The sequence below is a fragment of the Elephas maximus genome, chromosome 2 (assembly GCF_024166365.1).
Source record: "Elephas maximus indicus isolate mEleMax1 chromosome 2, mEleMax1 primary haplotype, whole genome shotgun sequence".
Lineage (NCBI taxonomy): Eukaryota > Metazoa > Chordata > Mammalia > Proboscidea > Elephantidae > Elephas > Elephas maximus.
Genome location: NC_064820.1, coordinates 108,552,326 through 108,565,836, shown reverse-complemented (window position 1 = coordinate 108,565,836; position 13,511 = coordinate 108,552,326). Strand labels below are relative to the sequence as shown.

The following is a 13,511-nucleotide window of genomic DNA, read 5'->3' as shown; positions in this document are numbered from 1 at the left end:
TACTTCTCTGCTGGGTTCAATAATTTGTTGCAATGGCCACACAGAACTCACAGACAATACTCACGATTATGGGGTTTATTAGGGAAGTAAGAGGATCAGAAATGATTCAGGATATAGCTCTTCAATCAAGACAGCTTCTTCTCAGCCATGCCTTATGGGCAGGCCTCTCTCTGGCCCTCGGTCTCTCAGCCTCTCAGCCCCTGGGCCCATGTCCTGCTTGGGCAAGTGTTACAAAGCTCTTTAGCTCCACCAATAAGTGCCCAGAGGTACCCCAATTCACAGTAAGCCTCAGCCCAAGGGCGCTCTCTTTCGCTCCATGGGTCAGGGAGCCTATCTCTACCAAGTGCCTAGAGCCACCCCACTCTACCAGCAAGCCTCCTGCCCGAAGGTGCTCAGCTCTCTCGCTCCAGCACACTGACACTAGCCGCCTCACTCCATGGGACAGCCCACCGCACTGTCTTGCACCAGTGTCCCGGTTCAGCTGCTGCTGCTTCTCTGCCATGGCTTCTTAGTGTCTTATGCTGTCTCCAATGCTACAGCTCTTTCTGTCTTCTGTGTCTAGGAGGTTCTCAGTGCAGGGACCCTGGGTCCAAAGGACACACTACTCTCCTGGCTCTTCTTTCTTGGTAGTAGTGAGATTCCCCCTCTGCTGTGGAATTGGCTCTCTTTTAAGTCTAGCTGATGACAAAACTAACCAAATCCCTTGTTAGAGTTCCATAAATCTTATTTGCATGGCCCCACCCCCATAAAGGTGCCATGCAGCTTATTTGCATTATTAGTAAGCTGTCCAATTCCCATCGTAGGCCACAAGTACCTTATTTACATAGTCCCACCCAATCATTTGGTAGGAGTTACAAGACCATGGCTAGAAAGGCCATATAAAAGCTATCCATGGACTATGTGTTAGTACTGGTTTTAATATTTAGGTAATGGCACATATTCATTGTTGTGTACAAATCAGAAGCTGGAAGTAAAGCACATTTTTCAAAACGCAAGAAAAGAGGAATCCATCGTACTGCATCCAGATTTTTCAAGTAAATTCCTTTAGATTGACATGTTTCATGTGTTTAACCAAAAGTATTGATACAAACAGTAATCTACTCCTCAATATTAGAAGGAAGCATGAATGTAAGGGTGTATAGGAAGAGAAAGATAAGAGAGGTTATTACTGTTGAAAAGCCTAATAAAATAATAACTACTATTTTCCCTACCTGAACATTTTCTCAGCTTAATCAAACATACTTCATTTATTCATTCATTTACTAAATGTCTGGGTACAGGCACTGTGCTCAGAGATTAAAAAAAAATAAGTAAAATACTCTTTTCATGAGTTTTTATGAGTCTTCTCCAGTAGATTCACTTCACATTGGTTACTACTGTGACTGCCATGCCACTTAACATTTTAGCACTTAACCATACAGCCAATTTAACACTTTAAAATACTTTATATTTATAAAAACATTTTAGAAAAGTAATTTTCCTCTCTGCAAAGAATAACAATTCCTTGAGAACTGGTACTTGCTAAATACATTACCAAGCTTCTGGGTCTCTCTCTATACAGAAAGCATTCAATATATACTGCCACTGAACCAGGCATATTAGTCTTGTCAGGAAAACTCCCCTTTCTATGGATACAAAAACAACTAGAAGGAAAGGTGCATAAAGGCAGGGAATTTTCCAGCTTGTTCATTGTTACTCTTCATCACAGGGCCTGGTAATGGCACACAGGTGCTCAATAATATTTACTGAATAAAGGGCAGTGAATAAAAATAAATAAATAAATGGCTTAAATAGTCAAAGCATTCTCTTTTGGGATAAGTTAAGAGATTTCTATTGATGTCTTAAGATTTTACAAGTAGTGCTAAATCATATGTCTTCTGGGAGAAAAAGAAAATAAATTCCTTAACTGAAATAATTTTCAGTAACCAGATGGAAGAGATACCATTACCAATCTCATATTCATAATTCATTAACGACTTGCTCCAGGAGGAGATGAAGCAAAAATACGTATGATCGGATTAACAAAAGCTGCTTTGAAATATCACCACTCCCTGATGATGTCTAACAAATTAATAAAATCTTTAGAGGAGGGGAGGGAGGTGAGGGGTTGAGATAGGATTTTTAATTATTTCAGCCTGACACAGATATGATCCATAAATACTAAGGCTGACTCATTTTTCAAAATAGTAAAATTTGGGTGTTTTAACATTCAACAAAAATCATTTGTTTTAAACAGGCAGTGTGGAAAATAGCCACTTCCATTCTTTTCCACAAATAAACTAGCCATCTCCATATGCAACGTCACTTTAAATTGGTTATTCTAAGTAATCACAGGCGGTAACACGGTGGTTACACATGTTGAGCCAGTTGAGACAGAGCTGGGTTTCTATGCAGTTCTGCCAGGAGTTGTACACGCGCCCTTGGACCATTTCCTCATCTGTACAACAAAAATAATAGTATGTACTTCAAAGGTTGTTCTAAGAATTAAGTGGGCAAATGCATGTAAAGCATTTGCCATTGTATTTAACACATCAGTAAGCAATTAATAAATGTTAGCTGGTGGGAGTCCCTCGATGGCATAAATAGTTAAGCATTCAGCTGCTAATGAAAAGGCTGGTGGTTAGAATCCATCTAGAAGTGCCTCAGAAGAAAGGCCTGGCAATCTAATTCTGAAAAATCAGCCATTGAAAACCCTATGGAGCACAGTTAGATTCTGGACACACAGGGTTGCCATGACTAAAAGCCAACACTGGGCCAGCTAATAACAAGGTGATGGTAAGTAAAATGTCAAAATTAGTGTTCTGGTTACAAAGTAGGTTTCTTTTCAAGAAATCTAATTTTGTGTCTTAGCTTATAGGCTTACTAACCATTAAAACTAATTAGATATTTATTGTATATTTACTATATTTTAAGTATTAATATGACTCAAACTTTAATACATTTTCATAGCATCCTGGACATCTTTTATTATCTATGTGATTATTTCATTAGTGGCTCTCTGCTTTTTTAGTTTATATGTGCCACAGAGGCAGAAATGTCTATTTTGCTCAAAACTGTATGCCCAGTGCCCAGCTCTCGACAGCTCAATAAATACTGACAGGCTGAATGAAGGCTATCAAACTAAATTTCATGCTTATCCTCACCATATAAGATAGCTTTCTACCCTCATTTCACAGGAAAAGATCTGAATCTGCGAGGTTAAGTGACTTACTAAAGATTGCTATTGTTTCTGTGTGCCGTTGAGAAGATTCTGACTCATAGTGCCCCTACAGGACAGAGTAGAACTTCCCTATAGAGTTTCCAAGGCTGTAATCTCTATGGAAGCAGAGTGCCAGGTCTTCCTCCCGTGGAGTGGCTGCTGGGTTTGAATGGCCAACCTTTTGGTTAGAAGCTGAGTGCTTAACCGCTGTGCCACCAGGGCTCCTTTGCTAAAGATTTCAGAGGGAAAAAGTGGGAGGACTGGAACCTGAGCCTTGCTCTCCTTCCAACACACCATACTGAATACTAGATTAAAAAGTGGCAGTGTCATCAGCACCAAAAAAGAACTAAATTCCTGCATTTAAGGTGAGGACCATCCTTCACAAAGTTATACCAGAAACTGATTTTATATAATGAACATAAAATATACAAACCTGTAGCCATAGAGTCGATTCCGACTCACAGCAACCCTTTAGGACAGCAAAGAACTGCTCCATAAGGTTTCTAAAGGGTGCCTAGTGGATCTGAACTGCTGACCTTTTGGTTAGTAGCTGCAGCTGTTAACCACTGAGCAACCAGGGCTCCATAATGAACGTACCAACAATAAATCAAACCCGCTACCATCAAGTTGATTTTGACTCAGAGCAACCTTATATGACAGAGTCGAACTACCCCACAGGGTTTCCAAGGAGCAGCTGGTGGATTCCAATTGTCAACCTTTTGGTTAGCAGCCGTAGCTCTTAACCACTGCACCACCACAATCCTATAGAGTAACTTTTTTTTCCCCCTGGCTTTGTAGATTTTACTGTAGGAAGAATGTCCTACAGAAAGTAAGGAAATCTAAGTCTTCATGGAGATCTTCAGACTTCTTTGTTCTATCAGGAAATTGCAATTACCCTTAAATTTCCAAATACTCACTGCCTATCTACACAGCAATTTAAAGAATTAACTATTTATTCATTAAGCAACTACTTATTCAGTGCCTACCACATGCTGTACATAATGCTCAGCACTGGGGATGCAATAGCGAATATGATAAGCAGCCTCAATAATTAATTTTAAGGAGTTTGCTATGTTCCTACTGTGTTCCTTGCACTTAAACTTTTCAGTTCTTACAGAGAGATTCTGATTGATCTTTGAAATACTTCCAGACTCTGAAGTGGAAGTTACTTCTAGCCACATATTTGTTATCACTGAATTAGGTTACAACAAAACAATTTGGAATTCTCATGGAATTCAATGCAATAAAATTTTACAAGTAAAATATTCTGTCACCTCCTATTAGTTAAGGAAATTAAGATTTTGGCTCATTCGTCCTCATCGGCAAAAATTACATACTTTGGAAGCAGGGGTTAAAATGAGCATTAACTAAAATCATAACCTGGAAGTAAAAGCGTCAGTTTTGAACATTGCCCAGACACTGTTAGCATCAATGAAGCTTTTGATGTTGGGTAGCCAACTAATTTTAGGACTTGGACTGCATGAATGAGCTAGATGCTGTTTAAAGAATGCAGCCATTTTTAGCCATAGTTCAGACTTTGGCTGTTAACACCCATGTTACTGAGTCATCCAACAGAATCTGACTGAAAAGACAATCCCCTTCCAAGCATAACAGCAATGACAACAGAAAATCAAAGACAATAATTATTTGTGTCATTTATATACAAGATTAGAAATGAAGTAGAAGCAAAAAAAAAATGTAAAGGATATTCTAAAAACTTATCATAAGGCCATGATTCCCAAAGTGTAAGAAACATAATACTCAGGACAAGCTGGATGTCTGTAGGAACCATTGAGAAAAATAATTACCATTTTAATTTTCTTTTAATATCAAGAGAAAGTCTCAGTTTGGCGTTAATATGTCTTCAAGCCCTCCTGAACATTTCCTGGACTTGCTGACCTAAAGACCCAATCGTATCTAATTCAAATAATATTGTTTACACCAGTGGTTCTTGAACTTTTTAGTCTTGGGATTAGTTTACATTCTTAAAAATTGAGACCACTATTTGGTTATGCAAAAATTCTCAACAAAATTCTAGCCAACAGAATTCAACATCATATCAAAAAAATAATATACCACGACCAAGTGAGATTCTTATCAGGTACACAAGGATGGTTCGATATTAGAAAATCAATGTAATCCACCACATAAATAAAATAAGAGAATCACATGATCATCTCAATCAATGCAGAAAAGGCATTTGACAAAGCCCAACACCCATTCCTGATAAAAAGTCTCAATAAAATAGGTATATAAGGGAAATTCCTCAACATAATAAAGGACATCTATACAAAACCAAAAACCAACATCATTCTTAATGGAGAGAGACTGCAAATATTCCCTTTGAGAACAGAAATAAGACAAGGATGTCCTTTATCACCACTCCTACTTAACACTGCGCTGGAAGTCCTAGATAGAGCAATAACACAAGAAAAAGAAATAAAGGGCATCCAAATTGGTAAGGAAGAAGTAAAACTGTCCCTGTTTGGGGATGATGTGATACTATACATAAAGAACCCAAAAGACTCCATGAGAAAGCTAATGGAACTAATAGAAAGATTCAGAAGAGTAGCAGGATACAAGATAAACATACAAAAATCAGTTGGATTCCTATACACCAGTAAAGAGAACTACGAAAACAAAATCAGGAAAACAATCTCATTTACGTTGTTGTTATTAGGTGATGTCAAGTCGGTTCCGACTCACAGCAACCCTTTAGGACACAGTAGAACTGCCCATAGGGTTTACAAGGAGCAGCTGGTAGATTTGAACTACTCACCTTTTGGTTAGCAGCCGAGCTCTTAACACTATGCCACCAGGGCTCTACAATTTATAATAGCCCCTATAAAAATTAATTAATTAATAATAATAAAAAAAAAACCTAAGGATTAAGTCTAACCAGAGATATGGAAGATCTATACAAAGAAAAACTACACAATAAATACTACAAGAAATGAAAAGGAGACCTACATAAATGGAAAAACATACCATGCATAGGTAGACTCAACATTATGAAAATTGCAATCTACAAATACAACGGAATCCCGAAGTAAATACCAATAGCATTCTTTAACAAGATGGAAAAACTAATCATTAACTTCATATGGAAAGGAAAGAGGCCCCAGATAAGCAAAGCACTATTGAAGAAGAAGAATAAAGTAGGAGGACTCGCACTAACTGACCTCAGAATCCACTATACAGCTATAGTACTCAAAACAGTCTGGTGCAAGTACAGACACTTTGGCCAATGGAAAAGAATCGAGAACATGGATGTGAATCCATCCACCTATGGTCGCCTGATTTTCGACAAAGGCACAAAGCCATTAACTGAGGAAAAGACAGTCTTTTTAACAAATGGTACTGGCAAAACACTATGTTTATCTGTAAAAAAAAAAAAAACAGGACCCATACCTCACACCATACACAAAAACTAATTGAAAATGGATGAAAGACCAAATACAAAACCATAAATTACAAAGATCACAGAAGAAAAAACAGGGTCAATGCTAGAGGCCCTAATACACAGCATAAACAGGATACCAACCATAGCTAACAATATACAAACATCATAAGATAAGCTAGATAACTGGGATCTTCTAAAAATCACACTTAGGTTCATCGAAAGACTTCACAAAAAGAGTGAAAAGAGAATCTACAGACGGGGAAAAAAAATTGGCTATGTCAAATCCCACAAAGGTCTAATCTCTAAAATCTATAGGGAAGTTCAACACCTCTACAACAAAAAGACAAATAATCCAATTTAAAAATGCACAAAGGATATGAACAGACACTTCACCAAAGAAGACATTCAGGCAGCTAATGGACACATGAGGAAATGTTTGTAATCACTAGTCATTAGAGAAATGCAAATCAAAACTATAATGACATATCATCTTACCCCAAAATTACTGGCATGAATCAAAAAAAAAAAAACAGAAAATAACAAATGCTGGAGAGGCTGACGAGAGTTTACAACTCTTATGCACTGCTGATAGAAATGCAAAATGGTACAAGCATTTTGGAAAACGATATGGTGTATTCTTAAAAAGCTAGAAACAGAAATACCCTATGATCCAGCAATCCCACTCCTAGGAATATATCCTAGAGAAGTAAGAGCTGTCACATGAATAGACATATGCACACCCATGTTCACTGCAGCACTACTCACAATTACAAAAAGATGGAAACAACTTAAGTGGTCATCAGCAGATGAATGCATAAACAAACTATGGTACATACACACAATGGAATAGTAAGCAACAATAACGAACGATGATGAATCGATGAAACATCTCACAAAGTGGATGAATCTAGTGGGCATTATGCTGACCAAAATTGTCAATTACAAGAAGACCAACATTGTATAAAAACCACTATTATAAAAACTGATGACACAATACTGGGGAAGCCAGCACAACTTGACCAAGGCAAAGTCATGGAAGTTTCATGGACACATCCAAACTCCCTGAGGAACCAAACTGCTGGGCTGAGGGCTGGGGACCATTGCCTTGGGGAACATCTAGCTCAACTGGCATAACACAGTTTATAAAGAAAATGTTCTACATCCTACTTTGGTGAGTAATGTCTGGGGTTCTTAATAGCTTGTGAGCAGCCATCTAAGATACTCCACTGGTTCCACTCCATCTGGAGCAAGGAAGAATGAAGAAAACCAAAGACACAAGGGAAAGATTAGTCCAAAGGACTAACGGACCACAGCTACCACAGCCTCCATCAGACTGAGTTCAGCACAACTAGATGGTGCCCAGTTATCACTACTGACTGCTCTGACAGGGATCACAAAAGAGGGACAGAGCTGGAGAAAAATGCAGAACAAAACTATAACTCACAAAAAAAGACCAGACTTACTGGTCTGACAGAGACTGGAGAAACCCCAAGAGTATGCCCCCTGGACACCCTTTTAACTCAGTACTTAAGTCACTCTTGTGATTCACCTTTCAGCTAAAGATTAGACAGGCTCACCAGCCCAGGGGCAAGGGCAAGAAGGCAGGAGTGGACAGGAAAGCTGGTCTGGGAACAGAGGTCAAGAAGGAAAGAGTGTTGACATGTCTTGGGGGTGGCAACTAATGTCACAAAACAACATGAGTATTAATTGTTTAATGAGAAACTAATTTGCCCTGTAAACCTTCATCTAAAGTATGAGAAAAAAAGAGGAAATAAAAAATTGAGGGCCCTAAAGGCCTTTTTTAATGTAGATTATATACACATCAATATTATACATACCAATCAAACCTGAGAAAATTTAAAAATACTTATCAGTTGATTTAAAATAATAATAATAAATCCGTTACATGTTAATTAACTCAGCTTTATAACTTGTTAGGTGCCATCAAGTCAATTTCGACTCATAGCAACCCCATGTGAAAGAGCTGAACTACCTCACAGGGTTTCCTAGGCTATGAGCATTAAGGGAGCAGACTGCCAAGTCTTTCTCCCATGGAGGGCTTCGAACTGCCAACTTTTCAGCTAGCAGCCCAGCACTGAATCACTAACTATATCCTCTAAAAGAAAAAAAATACTGAGAAGAGTGGCATTTTATACATTTTGGCATATCCCTATAATGCCTGCGTTAATAGAAAATAGCTGGGTTCTCATATTTGCTTCTTCACTTGCTCTTTTGCAACCTGTTGTCTGGTTGAAGGATATGAGGCAAATCCAGCTTCTCGTAGATAGAAACTTTGAGAAAATGGAGGAGAATTTTAACAGCCTTTTCAGATACTGGTACTTATTCTTTTTTTGATACTACACAAAAACTCCACAAAAGGTAGTTTCTTAAAGGTTAGTTGTAATGTGGAATCTGAAATGATACCAACGAACTTTCTGTACTCCATTACAAACTTGTGAGAGAATGTATTGTTTTGAAAATAGTTTTCACCTTGCAGATCTCCTGAAGCAGTCTCAGGAACCTCCTTCCCTCAGGGTTCCCTGGGCCACACACTGAGAACCACTGGCTTATGCTGTGCTTTTCAAATCAGCTATTTAAGCCAAGTGATGTTGGTTTTCCACTTATAATAACAATAAATGACTTGTTTAAAAGGAAACTTTCAGTTAAAATAAATAATTTTAAAATATATTAAATAATAGTACAGAGGGTATAGGTAAACCTAAATACCAAACCTCTACCGCTGAGTTTTGATTCATAGTGATACTACAGAACAGAGCAGAACTGCCCTATATGGTTTCCAAGGAGCGGGTGTTGGATTCGAAATGCCAACCTTTTGGTTAACAGCCTGAGCTCTTAACCACTGTGCCACCAGGGCTCCAGATGATAGGTGGTTATAAGAAAAAAAAAAATGTAAAGGAGTTTTAAGGAAAACAAAGAACCAGTCTAATCCTGTAAATCTACCCTCTACACCCTTATATGGACAAAGCAACTGCCTAGATAGCTTTCCCTCAGCTCATTTCTTGGTTCTTTCTAACCCTGGTGGTGCACTGGTTAAGCACTACGGCTGCTAATCAAAAGGTTGGTAGTTTGAATCCATCAGGTGCTCCTTGGAAGCTCTATGAGGCAGTTCTACTCTGTCCTATAGGTTGCTATGAGGTGGAATCAACTTGACGGCAACAGGTTTTTTTTTTTTTATTTCTAATACTGAGATCTTGGCTTTATATGTCGATTTCTCAGAGAGGGGGGACCTATTAACCCACTTAAAAAGGCCTGGTGGCACAACTGTTAAACACTCGGAAGCTAACCTAAAGGTTGGTGTTCAAACCCACCCAGTGGCTCTTCAGGAGAAAGACCTGGGGATCTGCTTCCATAAAGATTATAGCCAAGAAAGCTCTATGGGGCAGCTCTACTCAGCCATATGGGGTTGCTATGAGTGGCAATCAACTGGCCAGCTCCCCACAGCAATAACAATTACAGATTTTTAAAAAATCAATCTTATTACTTTGTTGGATATTTTAGTATCATGACTGACACCATAAAACAACTTTACTTCAGTGACAAGAGAATGTATCAAATGGAGGTTACCGATAACAATAACAAATACCACTAAATGGATTATATAATTCTTTATCTACTTGCTAAAGCATTAAGTGTTGGTGGAAACATAAGTGACAATCATGTTTTTATTTATGGCATGGTATTTTCAATATTATAGTCTACTAATTCAAAAGATTGATCATAAGTTAGGACACAGACATCTTGTTATTAACTAAATAAATACTATATATATATATATATATACACACACACACGTGCATACTGTGCATGGTATTTTCAATCGCCTCATATGTATGCAAAAGCTGGACAATGAATAAGGAAGACCGAAGAAAACTGACGCCTTTGCATTATGGTGTTGGTGAAGAACACTGAATATACAATGGACTGCCAAAAGAAGGAACAAATCTGTCTTGGAAGAAGTACAGCCAGAATGCTCCTTAGATTCAAGGACGGTGAGACTTCATCTCACATATTATGGACATATCAGCAGGATGGATCAGTCCCTGAAAAAGGACATCATGCTGCTTGGTAAAGTAGAGGGTCAGCAAATAAGAGGAAGATCCTCAACAAGATGGACTGACACAGTGGCTGCAACAATGGGCTCAAGCATAACAACCACTGTCAGGATGGCACAGGACCGGACGGTGTTTCGCTCTGATGTACACAGGGTTGCTATGAGTCGGAACCCACTTGACGGCAACTAACAACATATACGTATGCATATATTTATATACATACATATGTCAGAGTAATCAGTGGACTATACAATTGTGTTATGATTAGACCCCATGTGGTAGCAGGCAAATCATTTTACCCTTGTGAACAAGTTTCTCAATTGTAAAGCAAAATGTGTCACTGAAGTGATAATATCTATTCCAAATCTGAAAGTTAAATGACTCCATAATCTATCATTCTTTAGGAGGTGTAGATTCATAAAGCTTTTTTTTTTGTAAATTTAAACTTGTAAATAACTTAGAGACTTACTATTTATAGATGAATTCATTTTAGAAGGGTTATATGTGTGAGAAACATCTTATTTATCCATTTACTAATCCAGATTTTCCTAAGTAAATTTAAGTGAGATATATTCATAGTTTTGTTAGGATATTAAGCACTTGCTCCAATATTAACACTGAACTGATATTTCCAACATCATTTTTCTTTCCTGTATCAACAACAGCTTCCCATCTTACCATGCAATTGATAACATTTGCTTTGAAATACTTTGTGCCATGAAGAACGAATGCTAAACGTTTCTGATTAATGGGACACAGCAACATCTATTAAGTTGAACCTAATGCAAAAACTGTCACTGGTCTAGGTAAAAAAAAGCTGGAATATAGGCGACTTTGTATGGTACAACCTAACTACTTAGATGAGAGATCAGAAACCAATTCTAAAAAACACTGCTGGTAAGGAAGAACTCTTCTTTTTCTAAATTTTATAAATAAAAGACCTAAAATAAGACACCTCTACATTAAACATCGAATAAATCTGTCTTGGAAGAAGTACAACCAGAATGCTCCTTAGAAGCAAGGATGGCGAGACTGCGCCTTACATACTTCGGACATGTTGTCGGGAGGGATCAGTCCCTGGAGAAGGACACCATGCTTGGCAGAGTACCGGGTCAGTGGAAGAGAGCAAGACCCTCAACGAGATGAACTGACACAGTGGCTACAACAATGGGTTCAAGCATAACAAGGATTGTACAAGGGTGGCGCAGGACAGGGCAGTGTTTCATTCTGTGGTACACAGTATCGCTATGAGTCGGAACCGACTCGACGGCACCTAACAACAACAACGTTACTATCAATCCACTCAAATAAATACTGATTTCCTAGTAGTACGTGGCAGCATTGTGAAAAGGACTTATAAACCAAACTAAATAGGAATCCTGCCCTTAAGGAGTTTGCATTCTGAAAGGCAAAATGAAAAGTTAGGTACACAACAATATATGGAGTAGAAAGGGAGAAGTACCACAAGATAGGTCGAAATTCATGGGAACATAAGATTACTATCAGTTCAGGCTAAAGGTTCTCTTTGAGGGGGGCCTCACGCAACGTGAAGTGAGACAAAGGAAAAGGAACAATTACTTGCATGCTAATACAGAACTTAACCTTTTCCACAGAGTTTATCCTCACATTCTGACTCTCGCAGGCGCCCCTGTTACAGGGGACGAAGAAGGGGCGATTAAGGGTCACAGAAACCTGCGTCGTTCCAGGGAAGTTTAATAGGCGGCCTCTCTCAAGTCCTCGGGGGTGCCCTAACGAGGCCTCGCCTCACCTGACCGTCCTGACGACGAAATACACAAGCACGGCACCGCTCACCACCATCAACACCGTCAAGGCGCGCTGGGTCATGGGCTTGTCGCCGGGGTTGGGGCTCACAGCGAGGCCACCGCTCATTACGCCTCCTTCTCCAGTCTTCTCTTCGCGGTCCTCCGCCACAAGCCCGGCCCTCGGGGTGCTACCATTGCCGCCCTCGGCACCCCGCGGCCCCGTGGCCTCGGCCGGAGCGCGGCCGGGCAGCTGGGCGGCGGTGGAGCCCGGCGGCAGCGGCGGCGGGGTTCGCGGCCCGGGGCCGGGTGGCCCTGGGCCTGGCGCGGCCTCGGCCGCCAGCAACAGCACCGCCATGGGCCCACTCAGCGCTGGCAGCAGCAGGAGCAACAGGAAGGCGGGGACCAGGAGACGGCTGAAGCAGCAGCAGTACGAGGCCTTCATCGTCCCCGGACCGCCCGCTGAGCACGCGAGAGCGCCGGGCCCGCCGCCCTGGCTCCAGGCCGGAGCATGGGCGCAGGGGAGGGCCAGAAAGAGGTGACCAAATCCCGGGCTGAGGCCCAGCGGTAGCAGGTGGTAGAGATGGTAGCGGAGGCAGCTGCCGGGAGAGCCGGAAGTTCGTACATCTCAGCAGCCACTGCTGCTAAGGACGCTTTCGGTTGCCAATGGTGGGGGCGGGGCGCGTCCACTGACGTCTGAGACACGGGCTCTGCCGGAAGAAATGGACTTCCGGGCGTTGAAGAGCTTGTGTTCCGTCCCCGTTTCGTAGCGAAAGGAGTGGTAGCTGGGATGGGTCACAAACAGTTTTGAACAGCGTTCTGTAAAATGTGCAGCGATTTTGCATGCGGGAGCACGAGAGATAGGAAGCTCATATTTTGAGTTCCCTGGTGCAAAACCGCAAAAATACCTCTGATCAGTAACATGGAACTTCGGTGTGAGTGAATGCTGACAGAAACACGTGGACCAGAAACCGAAGTTAGTATTTGTCAGGTTTTAAATGTATTCATTTAGCAAATCGTTTAGAGTTCCTACTCCTTGCTTAGTATTAAGAAACAGTTTTAATTTTCCTGGAATC

General features: G+C 40.3%; 1 protein-coding gene across 2 annotated transcripts in view; it reads right to left on the bottom strand.

The window, feature by feature from the left end:
• FAM174A (family with sequence similarity 174 member A) overlaps positions 1 to 13,086 on the bottom strand; it is a 57,092-nt gene extending 44,006 nt beyond the window's left edge. The window contains exon 1 of one of the 2 annotated variants that reach the window (XM_049871473.1): positions 12,444 to 13,086. In XM_049871473.1, coding sequence (XP_049727430.1) covers positions 12,444 to 12,880 — 437 coding nt within the window. In that variant the 5' untranslated portion in view covers positions 12,881 to 13,086. The remainder of the gene's footprint in view (positions 1 to 12,443) is intronic. The other variant, XM_049871467.1, reaches the window with a different exon arrangement.
• Positions 13,087 to 13,511: the final 425 nt, after the last annotated feature.